The sequence below is a fragment of the Papaver somniferum genome, chromosome 2, assembly GCF_003573695.1.
Source record: "Papaver somniferum cultivar HN1 chromosome 2, ASM357369v1, whole genome shotgun sequence".
NCBI lineage: Eukaryota > Viridiplantae > Streptophyta > Magnoliopsida > Ranunculales > Papaveraceae > Papaver > Papaver somniferum.
Window position 1 is genome coordinate 49,509,130 of NC_039359.1, and position 14,706 is coordinate 49,523,835.

A 14,706-nucleotide genomic window follows, 5' to 3' on the forward strand; every position below is an offset into this window, starting at 1 on the left:
CAACAGCGGGTTGTTGCAGATTTTCAGCTTGCTCTTGTGGTCCACCAGCATCATCTTTAATTGCAGCAGCAGGTTGTGATAAATGCAGATTAAATGTGGGCACCACATATTCTTCTGCTTTCTTCTGAGTTTCTGGAAGAATGTCATCATCACCACCGGCCAAAAAGTCTCTTTCCTGTGCTTCAAGTCTTTCTTGTGTTGTTGCTATATTTGGTGTTGTCTCCAATTCCACTTGAGTTTTTTTCCTTGTCGTCGCTGGAGAGATTAACAGCTTTTTCCATGTCCATGAACTTGAAAGGTGAAGACTGGATACCTTGACTAGCCGTTTGGTCTTGGCTATCGAGTCTGATAACTTCTGGAACTGATTCTTGTGTAGGTGGTTCAGTTGAAGATACCAGTTCAACAAGAGTCTCATTCCTTGGCAAGTTTTGGCTCAGTGGGTCGCTTGGCTCAGCTGATGATACATTGACACTAGGTCCACCTGACGACTCCTCCTGCACTTCTATGTTGCCACAATCAACGAGCAATTCCTTCACGTAATTATACAACTTTTCATTGAAGTCTACTCCACTCTGTCTATTCCTCTCCTGAGTCTGCTTCATGTCTTTCAGCTTTGCTTCAATGATCTGCAACCTTGCTTCAGCACAATCGGGGGGCACGTTTCTTGTTCAATGATCTTAATCGCATCCAGAAATGCTTCTTCATACTTGTCCCTGTTCTCTTCAAGATTCATTGCGACGAGATCATAATCTCTTTCCTTTTTCTTGGTTTTCTTGGTTCACAGAATTCCATCTCCATTGCACTGTACTCATCTCTAAATTTCTCATTATACTGCAACATGATTAATGACACTCATCAAAGGAATGCATAAAATATAACAACATTTTTTATATGCATAACCTGTGATGCAGCTAATCTAAACAATGCATAACTAGTCATGCATTTAATATTGGAACTGAATAATATGTCATGCATTGATTTTGTTAAGGTGCATAACTTATTATGCATTTAAAAACACAACCCTGCTTAACTCCTTTTCAATATTGAAAAATGCATAACCGGTCATGCATTCATATATTGGGCTGCATAACATGTTATGCATTGATTTATTAAGGTGCATAACTTATTATGCAGTTATCATTTTTTTGCTAACGTAACTTATTATGCATCTATTTTTAAGGAATTTAGAGATACAGTCATAGATGCATGAAGGTCAATTATAAATCATGAAATATTCACAAACAGGTACCTTTAAGAACGTAATATTCTTCTTGAGCATTGCTTTCTTCATTGCTGCCAAGTCCCACTTCGCAGCTCTCGGTGTAGCATTGGAAATGACCTTGACGATGTCTGATGATATCTCATCTATGTTAGAATGCTCAGCCAAACAAAGCTGCAAAAAATAATAACTAATAAGATATTTTGTATCCAAGAAAGTAATATTTATTGACAGATGTTATGAAAGTAAAAAAAAAACTAACTCACAAGAGAATATATAGTGCAACCACTGCAATTCCTGATATGAAGATTGTTTCTTTTGACAGTCTTGATGCTCTCCATCAGGTGTTCATGAATAAGATCAGGAAAAGAGACAGAGTCCATGGTTTCCAAATCCTTAACCAAACCAACATACGAGACATCTAAATTGTCTCCACTTGAACGACAAAAGAACAAGACGACTAGCATGTAAAGGCAGATAAGGCAGACAACTTCCTCTTCATGACATTTCTTATCAAGTTTTCCCAACACCAGCCTTTCAATATCATCTATCCACACCTTTGTTACCCGTGATTTGGGATCTTTGCTGATAAATCCTGGCTTTGTTTTGAATGGGAATTGCTTGACGAGGGGATGTGACTGAGTCAGCTCTATCTCTGCCTTCGAAGTCAGAATATCATTTCCTCTGTCTCCTTCAATTCTTGGAATCAAAAATGTAACATCAAGCTCACTAGACTTTGATGCTATGGACTTGTTTTCAGATAACTTGAATGAATATTGATTCAAATCTTCATGGTTATATGATAGAAAGACTTCATCCATCAGCTTGTTGCTCTTACCATCCAAGTATGCCATGTTTGCAGCATATAACCAGTTATAGAACTTTCCAAACACACACACATTCATCATGTTAGCCTGCAACGGATTCAAACCACCTCTGTCTTTTATCTTACTAAACAAGTGACCTACCCTAAGGAAACCTGCTCTATAAGTACCTCCTTGAACTGCAGATTTGGTTTTAGGTTTAACTGCGTAAAAAAAAAGAACAAAAAAAATGCATTTTAGAACTGCTATTTTAGAACAACAAAGGAATGCATAACAAATATAACAACATTTTTTTATATGCATAACCTGTGATGCAGCAAGTTTAAACAATGCATAACTAGTCATGCATTTAATATTTTAGAACAACAAAGGAATTCATAACAAATATAACAACATTTTTTTATATGCATAACCCGTGATGGAGCAAGTCTAAACAATGCATAACTAGTCATGCATTTAATATTGGAACTGAATAATATGTCATGCATTGATTTGTTAAGGTGCATAACTTATTATGCATTTAAAAACACAACCCTGCTTAACTTATTATGCATTTAAATGATAAGAGAAGTTTATTAACTGATGCATAACAAGAACATGAAGGAATTCAACGCACCTTGTTTATAGACAACACATTGCTTATTAGATTCAAAGCAAATCTTACCATCTTCGGCATCATTTGTATTATCATCCTCATTATCTGTATCATTACCCAATACTTCCTTTGGTGCAGCTTTCTTTTCCTTGATTTGCATCTCCTTTAGTGTTTCGACACTATCAATTTCTTCTTGTTCATCTTCAACATCAGTAGGTAAAATCACATTGAGGAGAAAATCATGTTAAAATCGAAGAAGAATAAAGTGATAACTCAAAAAAAATTATGGGTATTCAGGATGAAACAGTTTTCTTTTTAGGTTTACTCTTTTTTTCTGGTTCATCATCGGCAATTACTGTAACAAAATTTAAGATTAAAAAAAAAATTCAAAAAAAACAAAATCAAACACTAACATATGAAGCTAATGATAAATCTCACCGGGTTTTTTCTGTTTCTTCGACTTCAAGAACAAAAATTAAAATCGAAAATCAAATGTACCGAATGCATGCAAGAATAAGATCGATTAAACTAGTTTAGTACCTAATTTCTTCTCTTTTGATTTCTGAAGACGTGTTTTTGTCGGTGTTTCATCCATTTTGGTTCTACTGAATTCTAGGGTTAAGGTTTTTTAGAGTTTGAAATTGATTTTTAGGGTTTAATCAACTTCAATAATCAATCATCCGTTGCGGTGTTTATGGAGGAATAGGAATAGAAAAACGGATGAAGAAAAAATGAGAAGAACGGATGAAGAAAAAATGAGAAGAAGAGAAAAGAAATGGTTCCAACCGTTTTTGGGAGTTAATAAAACTTCCCAGAACCGCTGAAGGGTAATTGAGAAACTCTGCACGTTTTTAATAATTTTAAATAATGTTGGGTGCGACTGTAGGGAAAAGTAATTCTGGGCCTGGCGGTAAGAAAAAAAAATTCTGGGCCAGCGCCTAAGTTCCGTGTGGTTCTGGTTTTTCCTTTTGGCCCATTCAATCACTTGGGCCAAATATAACTGTGGCCCAATAATTGAATGACGATACTGGAAGAAACAAATGCACACTACAAGCAAGGTTATTAAGTAGAATGGAATGTAGAATTTTCATTTTTGTGTTTATATGCTAATCGAATCCCTGAAAAAATTTGAAATGAAGGAATACTAAATTGTACAATAATAACTAAATATTTTATCGCATTCTTTCCCACAACATCTAATGTGAATATAGAGATCAGATAACATTATAACCATTTCTTAAAAGATACTAACACGAAGACCTGAGTAAACTCGGGCCAATTAAGCAAAAGGCTGGCGGAAGCATGCTTTAAACTTCAAGCGCTTTCACTAATACTCTCTTCTTGGAAGGCTGAAACAAGGGGTCGAGAGCCTGATGGTGGTCCTATGGTTGTTCGACAATTTGGGCAGTCTGAATGAGAGAAGAGCCACATATCTATACAAGAAGCATGAAATAAATGTTTACACCTAGACAACTGTTTAACATCTTGACCATCTTCATAACTCGATAAGCATATAACACATTCGTAATCCTTCTTTTCTTTCTTATATTTGAAGGTCAAAATTAGTAGCGAACTTAAGTTTCTATTGAAAACCTGGCTAGTGATTACTGGTAATCGTTGAATCTGATCGACAGAGGTTTCACGTGGTTGTCTTCCACGACGAGATATGCACCAGCCAACAACAAAGATGTTATATATTGCAAGAATAACTGCCGTCGAACCTATGACGACTAAACCGAAATAGAAAGGAGATAAGTTAGTTCTTGGAATCTCCGGAGGAGGTGGTGGTTGTTGTAGAGATCCCATGGGAGGACAGAGTAGCTATTTCTGTTAATCGAATAGAAAAAGATTGCGAAGAATACAAGGCGATTAAATAAGCTTAATGTAGGTATCAAGATGAATGTAACTTTTGGACAGGTTAATTAAGAATATTAATTTATTCCACATAGTGTATCTTTTACGGAATCGGCAACAGGTTAGTCAATCAACTTATTTTAATCAATTAGAGATTAGCATAAAGGCAAGTTTAGAGTGTGAATCGATTGTACAGAAAATTTCACTTTGCATTTGTCCTTAGCATAAATATAACAGTGATAAACAGAATTGAGCAGAATAACAAAAAAATCAAAACGGCAAGTAGTAATAGAGCAGAAAATTCAATCCGGAACTAGTACCAATAGAGCAGCAGCTGTCAGAAAAAAAAAAAAAAAACCATAAACAAGAAAATGGATAGCAAAACCTGTAGAAATCAATTTGCAGGTTACGGCGGCAGCAACTTATTTTGGTGAACCATTGTTGTTGGCGACGGCTTAATAGTGAATGGAAGGACTCCATAAGTCGACGATGAATGTTGTTTGAGTACTTCCTTTTCCTTTGTAATAACATTGTAAGCGTATGGACTTGAAGTATTAGTTTTTCCAGGACTAGAAGTACCAAATTCGCCAAGAATTAAGACATTTCGATCGGTTGGATTCAACGCCAAAGGCTTAGCCTTGTCATACATAGTCATACTAATCTCGTGTACCAAATTTCAGTTCTTTTCATCTTCAAGTACCCAAACAAAAATAATACAGATGAAACCCTCAGACTCCCCAAGACAATAATACTTATCATCATGTGTTCCACTCTTCGTTGGCATATTAATTACCTGACATTCACTGCGGTCATCACAACTTCTTTTGTAGCTTCTGTTTAGATCGTAAACTACTAGTCTTGTTCTATATCCTTCAACCCAGTACAAGACTCCATTGTTAAAAACTAAATTGCTTTTGAAAGGGTATGCTATAATAATTTCTTCAGGGCATGACATTTTATGCACAATCAATTCACCGGTTTCAGAAGAAAATATCTCAATATCGAACATCTTGTATGGGTTTAAAACTTCTGGAATCCGAATGACTTTATAAGTAGTTGTAGTTTCAAAGCTTCGGGAAGAAGATGTATCACAAAATAAACCATTCAAGACCCATTTATCGTCACGTCCATTAGGGTTTGGTACTAAAACCCATTCATTAGTAATTGGATTACAAACGTAATACCAAATTTGATATTGTTCTGTAGTTGAAGAAAGCACCAATCCATCACTTGAACCTAAAAGGTAAACTTTTTCTCCGTTGCTTTGTTGTTGTTTCTCATGAGGAATTCTAAGCCATAACCCTATACGCGATGATAACACGGCCTGATTGACAAACGAGCCGAACAGAATTGCAAAATATTGTGCATGGCGCAGAAAGCATTAAATTATTATATACTTGGGATATGAAATAAGGGTTTTTAATTAACGAATTCCATCGTTTCGAAACACACCTTAATCCATAGATTGAATTATCTGGTAAAAGAAGAAAGATTTTAAACCAAAGTTCATCTAGTAGATCACCACCGTTACCAGAAACTTCCACCTTTCACTGCATCTGCTGCTTGATTCACCTACGCTATCCTTCTTATTAGGGCTGCTGCAGCGGATGCCTGATTCAACTGTGCTATCCAATGTACCCAAGATTTTCGACCAAAGTTCATCTGGTAGATCACCACCGCTACCAAAAACTTCCATCTTCTTAATAAGGTTTCTGCAGCTGCTGCTTGATTCACCTGTGCTAACTCTGGCGGTTATACTTGTCGAAAATATATAGAGGATCTTCTTTTACAAATCCCTAAGGTCAAGGTATAGTTGTTAGGCTTCCAACAGTGTCAGTTAGGCCCGGCCCGACCTGGCCTAACCTGTTTTTTTTTTTTTAATGGCCAAGTTCTTACAAGTTGAAATGGGTGCAACGAACCAATGTTAGTTCTATCTTGGAAGCAAAATATAGGAAAGAAAAGAGAGTTCTATCTTGGAAGCAAAATATAGGAAAGAAAAGAGGGAATAAAGTAATATGCCGTATAGAGATGGCCTTATTACATTCGTTACATTTTCGTTACATTATTCTTTCATGTCCCACTTTTAACGGGTAAATTTGTTTGACTGTCCCATAATACTAGGTAAAATAGATGAGATAATTACTCCGATAATTTTTACTAATTGATCAAAGCTGATACAAAAACGAAAATGTATTGATTTACATATTCAATTTGATTATTTGCATTAAGAGCTAAAAAATGGATTTTGGGGTAGTCATGGAATTATCAGGAATACAGAAACATCGCAGTCTCTATGTACCAGAACTTCCTCCCTGTCTTCAGGTACACATATGTTGCTTCTCCATTGTTTATCCTGACAAGCATGAATTCGACATACACGTATTTATTTGTGTATCCTCCTGCCTGCCAATATGTGTTTATTTAGGGAAGCAATGTTCAAGTTGAATTTGGTGAAGCTATTGCTGTATCAGATCCTACAGATGCACATTCCATTCAGAGATCATTTCCTTTAACGTATGGGCAGCCACTTATTCATTTATCCAATTCTATTTATAATAATTCTTCTAAAGGTAGCACTGCCCAAGTCAATAAAGATCTCCCAGCAATCAGGTACATATATGCAAATTTATTGTCATGGAAATTAAGCTTAAGTTCTGGTGCATTACTCAATCAACTGGTCACCCATGATTTAGGGTTGGCATTGTGTTTTGCGGACGTCAATCTCCGGGAGGACATAATGTCATATGTGGGCTTCGAGATGCTATCAAGTCTCACAATCCGAAAAGTACTTTGATTGGATTCTGCGGTGCGTCTCATCTCTGCATGATAGTGTTTGAAGAATTTAAAGTGTTTCTTTTTCATGTACGGCTTTTGACATTCCATTAGGTCGTCTTTGGTCATATTACGTATAGGGGGTACTGAAGGTTTGTTTTCAAAAAAGACTATTGAAATCACTGAGGACATTGTTTCAACTTACCGAAATCAAGGTGAGCCGATCTCCAGTTCATTCTGGCTCTAATAAGCTTGTTTTTGGATATTGGTTTATAAGAACTTGTATAGCATCTGAAAATCTTCATGCTTTATTTGTGTGTGTAGGTGGTTATGACATGCTGGGAAGAACAAAGGATCAAATAAGAACAAACGAGCAAGTAAAATCTGCACTGGATGCGTGCCAAGCGTTAAAATTGGATGGGCTTGTTATCATCGGCGGTAAGCTCTACCTCCCATTGATGGTTAAATGATCATTGAATATGATTTTCTAATGTATCTGCACGCTTTCTATGGAAAAAGGGGTCCTATCCAATACTGATGCAGCACAACTAGCCGAGACCTTTGCCAGTGCAAAATGCCAAACAAAGGTAACCAATTGCCGCGTATATTCAGATGTACCTTTTCTTTTCCGCATACTAGTTTTACTCTAAAGTTATGTAAAGCTATGTGCTAGATTTTCTTGCAGATTTTTTATACTGATATTTATAAAGAAGAGTCTAGTAACTTTTATCCGCAAAAAACAATTGGAATAATTAAATTGTATGTTTTTTGGTAGGTAATTGGTGTTCCAGTCACGTTATATGGTGATCTAAAAAACCAGTTTGTGGAAGCTAACGTCGGATTCGATACAATTTGCAAGGTGCTCAATACTACCCGAACAATGATTACTTTTTTTTTTTAACTTAATTAAAATCTATTCGTTATATATTGGGTTAAGTGGCAAAATGCCCCAAAATGGAACCCATGGTCGTGAAAATGTCCCGGACGTTAGGGAAAAAATTAAAATGCCCCATTCTGTTAGTTTTGCGGCATTTTGATCAAAATTGGGCATCTTGACCGGTCAATGGAGTTTTGAAATTCCATTTTTACCCTTCTTAATCAAAACGCATCAATCCGCCACTACCACCGCCACCACCAAACGAACAACCACCAACCACCATCGCTGCCGCCACCACCACTACCACCACCATCCCCACCACCGCCACCACCACTACCACTAGAACAACCACCACCAACACCAACACCACCGCCTCCGCCTCCTCCACCACCACCACCACTACCATCGCCACCACCACCATAACCTCCACCAACACCGCCACTATCACCATCGCTTCCACCACCACTACCACTGCCACCACCGCCACCACCACCGCCACTATCACCATCGCTGCCACCACCACTACCACTGCCACCACCGCCACTATCACCATCGCTGCCATCACCAATACACCCCACCACCACCTGAATTCTAAATCCTGAACCCCAAACCTTGAACCCTAAGCCCTGAACCCTGAATTTTAAACACTAAGCCCTGAATTATGAACAATGTACCCTGAAGGGTAATTTCGACTACTTAACTCTCTCTAGCGGAAAATCTCACGGAATGGGGTATTTTAATCTTTTCACTAACTTCCGAGGCATTTTCACAACCATGGGGTTCATTTTGGGTCATTTTGCCACTTAACCCTTACATATTGTCGCAAAAGCTGCAAAACCTCTCGCTCTTTGTAGCATGTCCAGTCATAGGATGTTTCAAATGTTTCATTTTACTTGAGCTTTTCAGGTCAACTCTCAACTTATAAGTAATCTGTGCACTGATGCGCTGTCCGCAGAAAAGGTTTGACTAATACATTAGTTACATATCGAAAATTATTTGTAAAAGCAAATAAATCCTACAACACAGTTTACGTTTCAACGCAGTATTACTATTTCATTAGACTGATGGGAAGAAGAGCGTCTCATGTTGCGTTGGAATGCACACTCCAATCTCATCCGAATATGGTACGTAATTTTTCTTAATTACCTTCACAGTACAAAAAAATAGAATTGCTCGTTCATTTATTAACTTAAAGATTATCACGACATAAAATGAATTTTAGGTTATTCTCAGTGAGGAAATTGCTGCTTCAAACCTTACTCTCTTCGATATCACCAAACGAATCTGTGACGCAGTTCAAGCAAGGGCAGAACAAGGTTCTGCTACTTCCATCTTGTCCGTATGAGTTCCAAGCATGGTTGTTGTTTCACCATTGTCATGACTTCTGCTGAACCTATGTAATTTCAGATAAATATCATGGGGTAATTCTCTTACCCGAAGGACTTATCGAAAGTATACCTGAAGTGCACACACTCTTGCAAGTGAGTTTTACGTCAAGTTTATGTCTTATCTTAAGTAATAGCATTAATTGTTATTCGTAGTATTTTTCTCACCATTGGAAGTGATGCAATCGACTTAGGAAATACTCGCGCTACATAAGAAAGGGGTTCCAATTGATAGCATTTCAGCACAATTGTCACCTTGGGCATTGGCTTTGTTTGAGTTCTTGCCACCTTATATCAAAGTACAGGTACGTGTTGTTTTTGTCACTATCTTAGGTAAATTGTGAAATTCTTTTGAATTTGCCATTTTTAATCCGCAGTCTACTCGGTGCAGCTTCTTCTTTCTCCTGAGTCGGACGATTCCGCACAGTTGTCGCAGGTAATAAATATTCCAGCGTTATATATCAATATAATACTAGTAATAGTTTTCACTTCAATGATTATCATCTCGATGTACCTAACAGATCGAAACTGAGAAACTTTTAGCTCAACTAGTGGAAACAGAGATGAACAAACGAACGGTGAGTACCATGAGTTTCGCATTAAGCCATCAGTTGTACAGACACAGGTTCTCCATTTATTCTAAAGTAGTATCTATAGTTGTGCTTTTGATCACAACCCGGAGACATATATTCAGCTTTTTGATTTGCAGCAAAATGGAACATACACTGGAAAGAAATTTAGTTCAATTTCCCATTTCTTTGGGTATCAAGCTCGAGGTTCACTTCCATCCAAGTTTGATTGTGATTATGCCTATGTGAGTTTTATTTATTTTTGCATCAGTTATAAGCTTCCAGCTTAGAATGTTTAGTCAACAAAGATAAAAATGAAATAAAATTCTCATTCAGGTTCTTGGACATGTTTCTTATCATCTCCTTGCTGCTGGAGTTAATGGGTATATGGCCACTGTTACAAACCTTAAGGATCCTGTATCTAGGTGGCGTTGTGGTGGTGCACCATTTACGGTGGGTTTGCTACTAACTGCTTCTTTCTACCAGGACTGCTTAAGAATAATGGATTACAATATCTGGCTAGTTCTTTTTTTATGACAGGGAATGATGGCTGTAAAGAGATTGCATGGTCCCGGGGTCTCACCAATTGGCAAACCATCAATTCATCCAGCTGCAGTGGATTTGAGGGGAAAATCATACAAGTAAAATTTATCTTTACCCTTTTGATCTGGTATTCGGTCGTGATTCATACGATTTCCGTTCCTTTAGTTCGCATATATATACTTATAAAGTTCAGCATACTTAATATTTGATTCTTGTGCTATACTACTACTACTACTAAATCATGTAACTGATCATATCAACAGAATGCTGATTCAAGAAGCTGAAAGTTTCTTGATGGATGATGTCTACCGGAATCCAGGACCCATTCAGTTTGAAGGAACGGGTTCAGAAATCAAGCCAATCAGTTTGTGTGTAGAAGACCAGGATTACATGGGAAGGGTAAAAGACTTACAGAATTACCTCGACATGGTAAAATTTATTTCTCATGCATATCTTCTTTTTTTCCTACCTTTAAATCATATCAACAGAATGCTGAATCCAAGACCTCAACCTTATAAAATGGGAAAGCCCCGTCGAGCTAGATTCCGACATACCTTACAATCTCTTTTGGACATAACCATAAAATATATTTTTATATGTATTTGTGCGGCAGGTAAAGATGATGGTGAAACCAGGTTGTTCACAAGAGGTTTTGAAAGCAGCGGTGAGTTCGATGTCATCTGTTGTCAATATACTTTCAATCATGTCTGTTCCTTCAAAAGGCCAAGCCTCGTTATGAATGGAAAAGTATGAGCATATAAATTATTCATAAACTAGTCAGGCCTCACCGGTCAATCCTCAGTTTCACTTTCAAGCAGCGAGGAAACAATTACTCCCACCCTCGCGCGTCTACTGAGATGATTGTCAACTGAATGTAATTGTTGAAGTATGCCGCGCACTAGAGGGAATACGGGTTGTTTCACTAGTAATATCTCTTTATTTTTATGAAGTTGTTTTCTCTCCCATTAAATTATTCCACGCAAAAACCAATTTTTTATGCATCATATCACATTTCCGTTTTATACGGTGAAATAAATTATCAATCCCAAATTTTTTATAGTTCTCGAGTTTGGTAGGCACTAGTTGCAGCCTATTAGTTATAAAATTGATTGAATATATATTTCGAGTATTGCGGTCGAATGTGGTTATGATGATGATCCAGATATCGAGTGTTTTCTGGTATTTTGGAACGTATACAGAGACAGCCACAATACAGATGATACATACCGGTAGAGTTAAGAAGGAAGAATGATTTAGAGGAGGTTTGTGTGTTTCTTAATACAATTCCTTTTGACCGATCAAAAATAGGAGTAGTAGTAGGATTTTTATTTATTTATTAGTAATTCTCCTCAAACAAGTTACATGCTTTCACTTATTTACTTATTTTGCTTCAAAAGTACATGAAATTAATTTAAGATTTTTGCAAGATCCATTTAGCTCCCTTCGGCGACTTTATTTATTTTATGTCTTCTCGTCTTGAGATAGAATAGAGGCAGATGACCTTAGGTGATTGTGGCTCTTATTTAGTATATATACTGTTAGACGAAATGAGTTTATAAAATAGTTTGGTTTTTGGTCTTGGTAGGATTGGAACTTAGGATCTATTGGTCACTAAGGACACTAGCTCATTTTCGTTATTTGTGAATGAATCTTTAGTCCCACATAGGGAAAACTAAAGATGATACCTCTCCATAAGTATTGAATATTTTGATATTAGAGTGGTCCTTGGGTCATTAGCATTTTTGTGCGAGGGAGAGGACTTGGGCAATGGGCTAGTTGGTGCAAACACACAATTTAACGCACGCCGTCCGAGCGGGCCGGGTTCGGGTGTGGGTCAAGACTTATCTTTTTTGGCAAAGATTTCAAACAAAATAAATATTTGGGCGACATTATGTCTATGCATGAACGTTTTTATTTCAAATTTAAATTTGCATGAACGTTTTATATCAAACATAATGACGCATGAACCGTTTCAAACCGTTGGAAAAAATCTTAATTGAAATTGTTTTAATGCGCGTTTATGAGACCTCTCTCTATTCTCCCCTATATAAAGCGATCACTTTCTCTCATTTCGTTTTTGTGTCCAGAAGAGCTACTATCCTCTTCTTTTCGTCTTCTCCCCCTGTGTGGTCCTTTATTTTTCATTCCGTGCGCAATTGCTGTTGAGGTCGTAAGAGTGGGCAAGTAATGTAGTGCTAATAGTGCTTGCAACGGGCAGTTTTATCCTGGATACGAACTTGACTACAGGGTATAGGCATCACTCAATCTTGAGGCGTACCGGTCAAATATCGTGTTAAGGACAGCGTGTTGAACACGTGATGGTGCAGGTGGTGGTAATTCCGCTGGTACAACTGTAGATGGTGCAGGTGCAGACATTGGTGGTGGTAGTTCCGTTGGTACAACTATAGATGGTTCGGGTACAGACATTGGTGGTGGTAGTTCTTGCGACGACGTATTATCACCATTTACAACATTGTCGGGGCCATTATCATTTATGGTTCCTCTAGCGCCGTTGATCACGTTATAATTAGTAGTGCCTGAAGAACTAGCTTTAGGATCCTTGGCAGCAACGGCACTTAGGCTGATGAAACTCTTAGGATAGTAAGTGCTACTATCCACAAAAAGTATTGTCATGATCATGAAAGGGAAAAACGTCTTTTTATCGATCTCCATGGTAGACTTAAATCTATTACTCTTTCTTTAACTATAATCAAGCTAGCTCACTGTCTCTTGTGTACACTGAACCTTCCATTTTATAGTGTGAACCTGGGAGGGCGTTATGGGAAACGGAATGTAAATATATATGTTAAGTTTCGGTAAATTTATGTGTGTTTCATTCATTCATCACCTCTTAATTTATACAAGACCAAATTTGGGTTACAAGACACAAACCCTAGACCTACCGACTTGAGACCGATTACTTGGGTCTCAAGTTTGCTACTTACGTAAACAACCCATTTACATGGACTATCCAACTCGGTCTCAGAATCCAGACCGAATACGTAGGCCTCAAGAAATAGTCTTGAGTCCAAACACTACGTAACACTACGTATCTCCTAATACCCCCCTCAAGACGGAGCATGTAGGTCACAAATGCCATGTTGCACAAAAGACCATGAAACTGAGCTTTCCCTAAGGATTTGGTGAAGATATCTGCCAATTGCACCGCCGTAGGAGTGTAAGAAGGTGATATAATCTTCGTTCATGAAAGACTGGATTCTGAGCAATGTATAATGCAGATTGACTATCACACAGGAGCTTCATTCCATGCGCATGACGAACCCCCAAATCACCAAGTAACTGTTTCAACCACTTCAACTCACAGGTTGCTGCCGCCATGGACCTGTATTCTGCTTCAGCTGAGCTCCGAGAAACAGTTGGTTGCTTCTTTGTCTTCCAAGACACCGGTGAATTCCCAAGACAAACAAACCATCCTGTCAATGAACGTCTAGTCAAAGGACAACTTGCCCAGTCTGAGTCACACCACCCTTGCAAACTTAGGGTACTATCAGACCGCAACAAAATGCCTTGCCCATGATTCTTTTTCAAGTATCTAACCACTCGAAGTGCAGCTTCCCAATGTTCTATTCTCGGTTTTTGCATAAACAAAGACAGCGTATGCACCGAGTATGTAAGATCAGGTCTAGTCACTGCCAAATAAATCAGTCTACCAATTAGTCTTCTATATTTCTCCACATCATCAAACAAATCTCCCTGCGCCAAAGCAAGACGATGATTAGTCTCCATTGGAAACTCAGCAGGTTTAGCTCCTAATAAAGCTGTTTCCCAATGCATATTTCCGCTGGCATATATAAATACCCTATTTACTGCGAGCTATCTCCAAACCGAGAAAATATTTCAGTTTTCCCAAATCTTTCATCTTGAAACATTGTCCCAAGTATGATTTAAATTTATGAATCTCCACTAGATTATTCCCTGCAACAATCAAATCATCTACATAAACCAAGACATTAAGCTGCATGTCTCCCTTGGTCTTAGTAAAAAGAGAGTAGTATGAGTATGCTTGCCGAAAACCATATTTCTTCAAGGCTGTTGACAGTTTGGAAA

The 14,706-nt window shown here is 37.7% G+C and overlaps 1 protein-coding gene across 1 annotated transcript; it reads left to right on the forward strand.

Moving 5' to 3' along the window:
* Window positions 1-6,710: 6,710 nt before the first annotated feature.
* LOC113353220 (pyrophosphate--fructose 6-phosphate 1-phosphotransferase subunit alpha-like) lies at window positions 6,711-11,686 on the forward strand. Its single transcript, XM_026596897.1, has 19 exons — window positions 6,711-6,814; window positions 6,918-7,102; window positions 7,186-7,298; window positions 7,405-7,479; window positions 7,589-7,702; window positions 7,784-7,851; window positions 8,040-8,123; window positions 9,048-9,101; window positions 9,185-9,265; window positions 9,364-9,457; window positions 9,549-9,622; window positions 9,721-9,831; window positions 9,918-9,962; window positions 10,048-10,104; window positions 10,236-10,340; window positions 10,432-10,548; window positions 10,636-10,736; window positions 10,902-11,067; window positions 11,252-11,686. Exons 1-19 carry the CDS (start codon window positions 6,731-6,733, stop codon window positions 11,375-11,377), a joined length of 1,854 nt encoding a protein of 617 aa, XP_026452682.1. The 5' UTR covers window positions 6,711-6,730; the 3' UTR covers window positions 11,378-11,686.
* The last annotated feature ends 3,020 nt before the right edge of the window (window positions 11,687-14,706 follow it).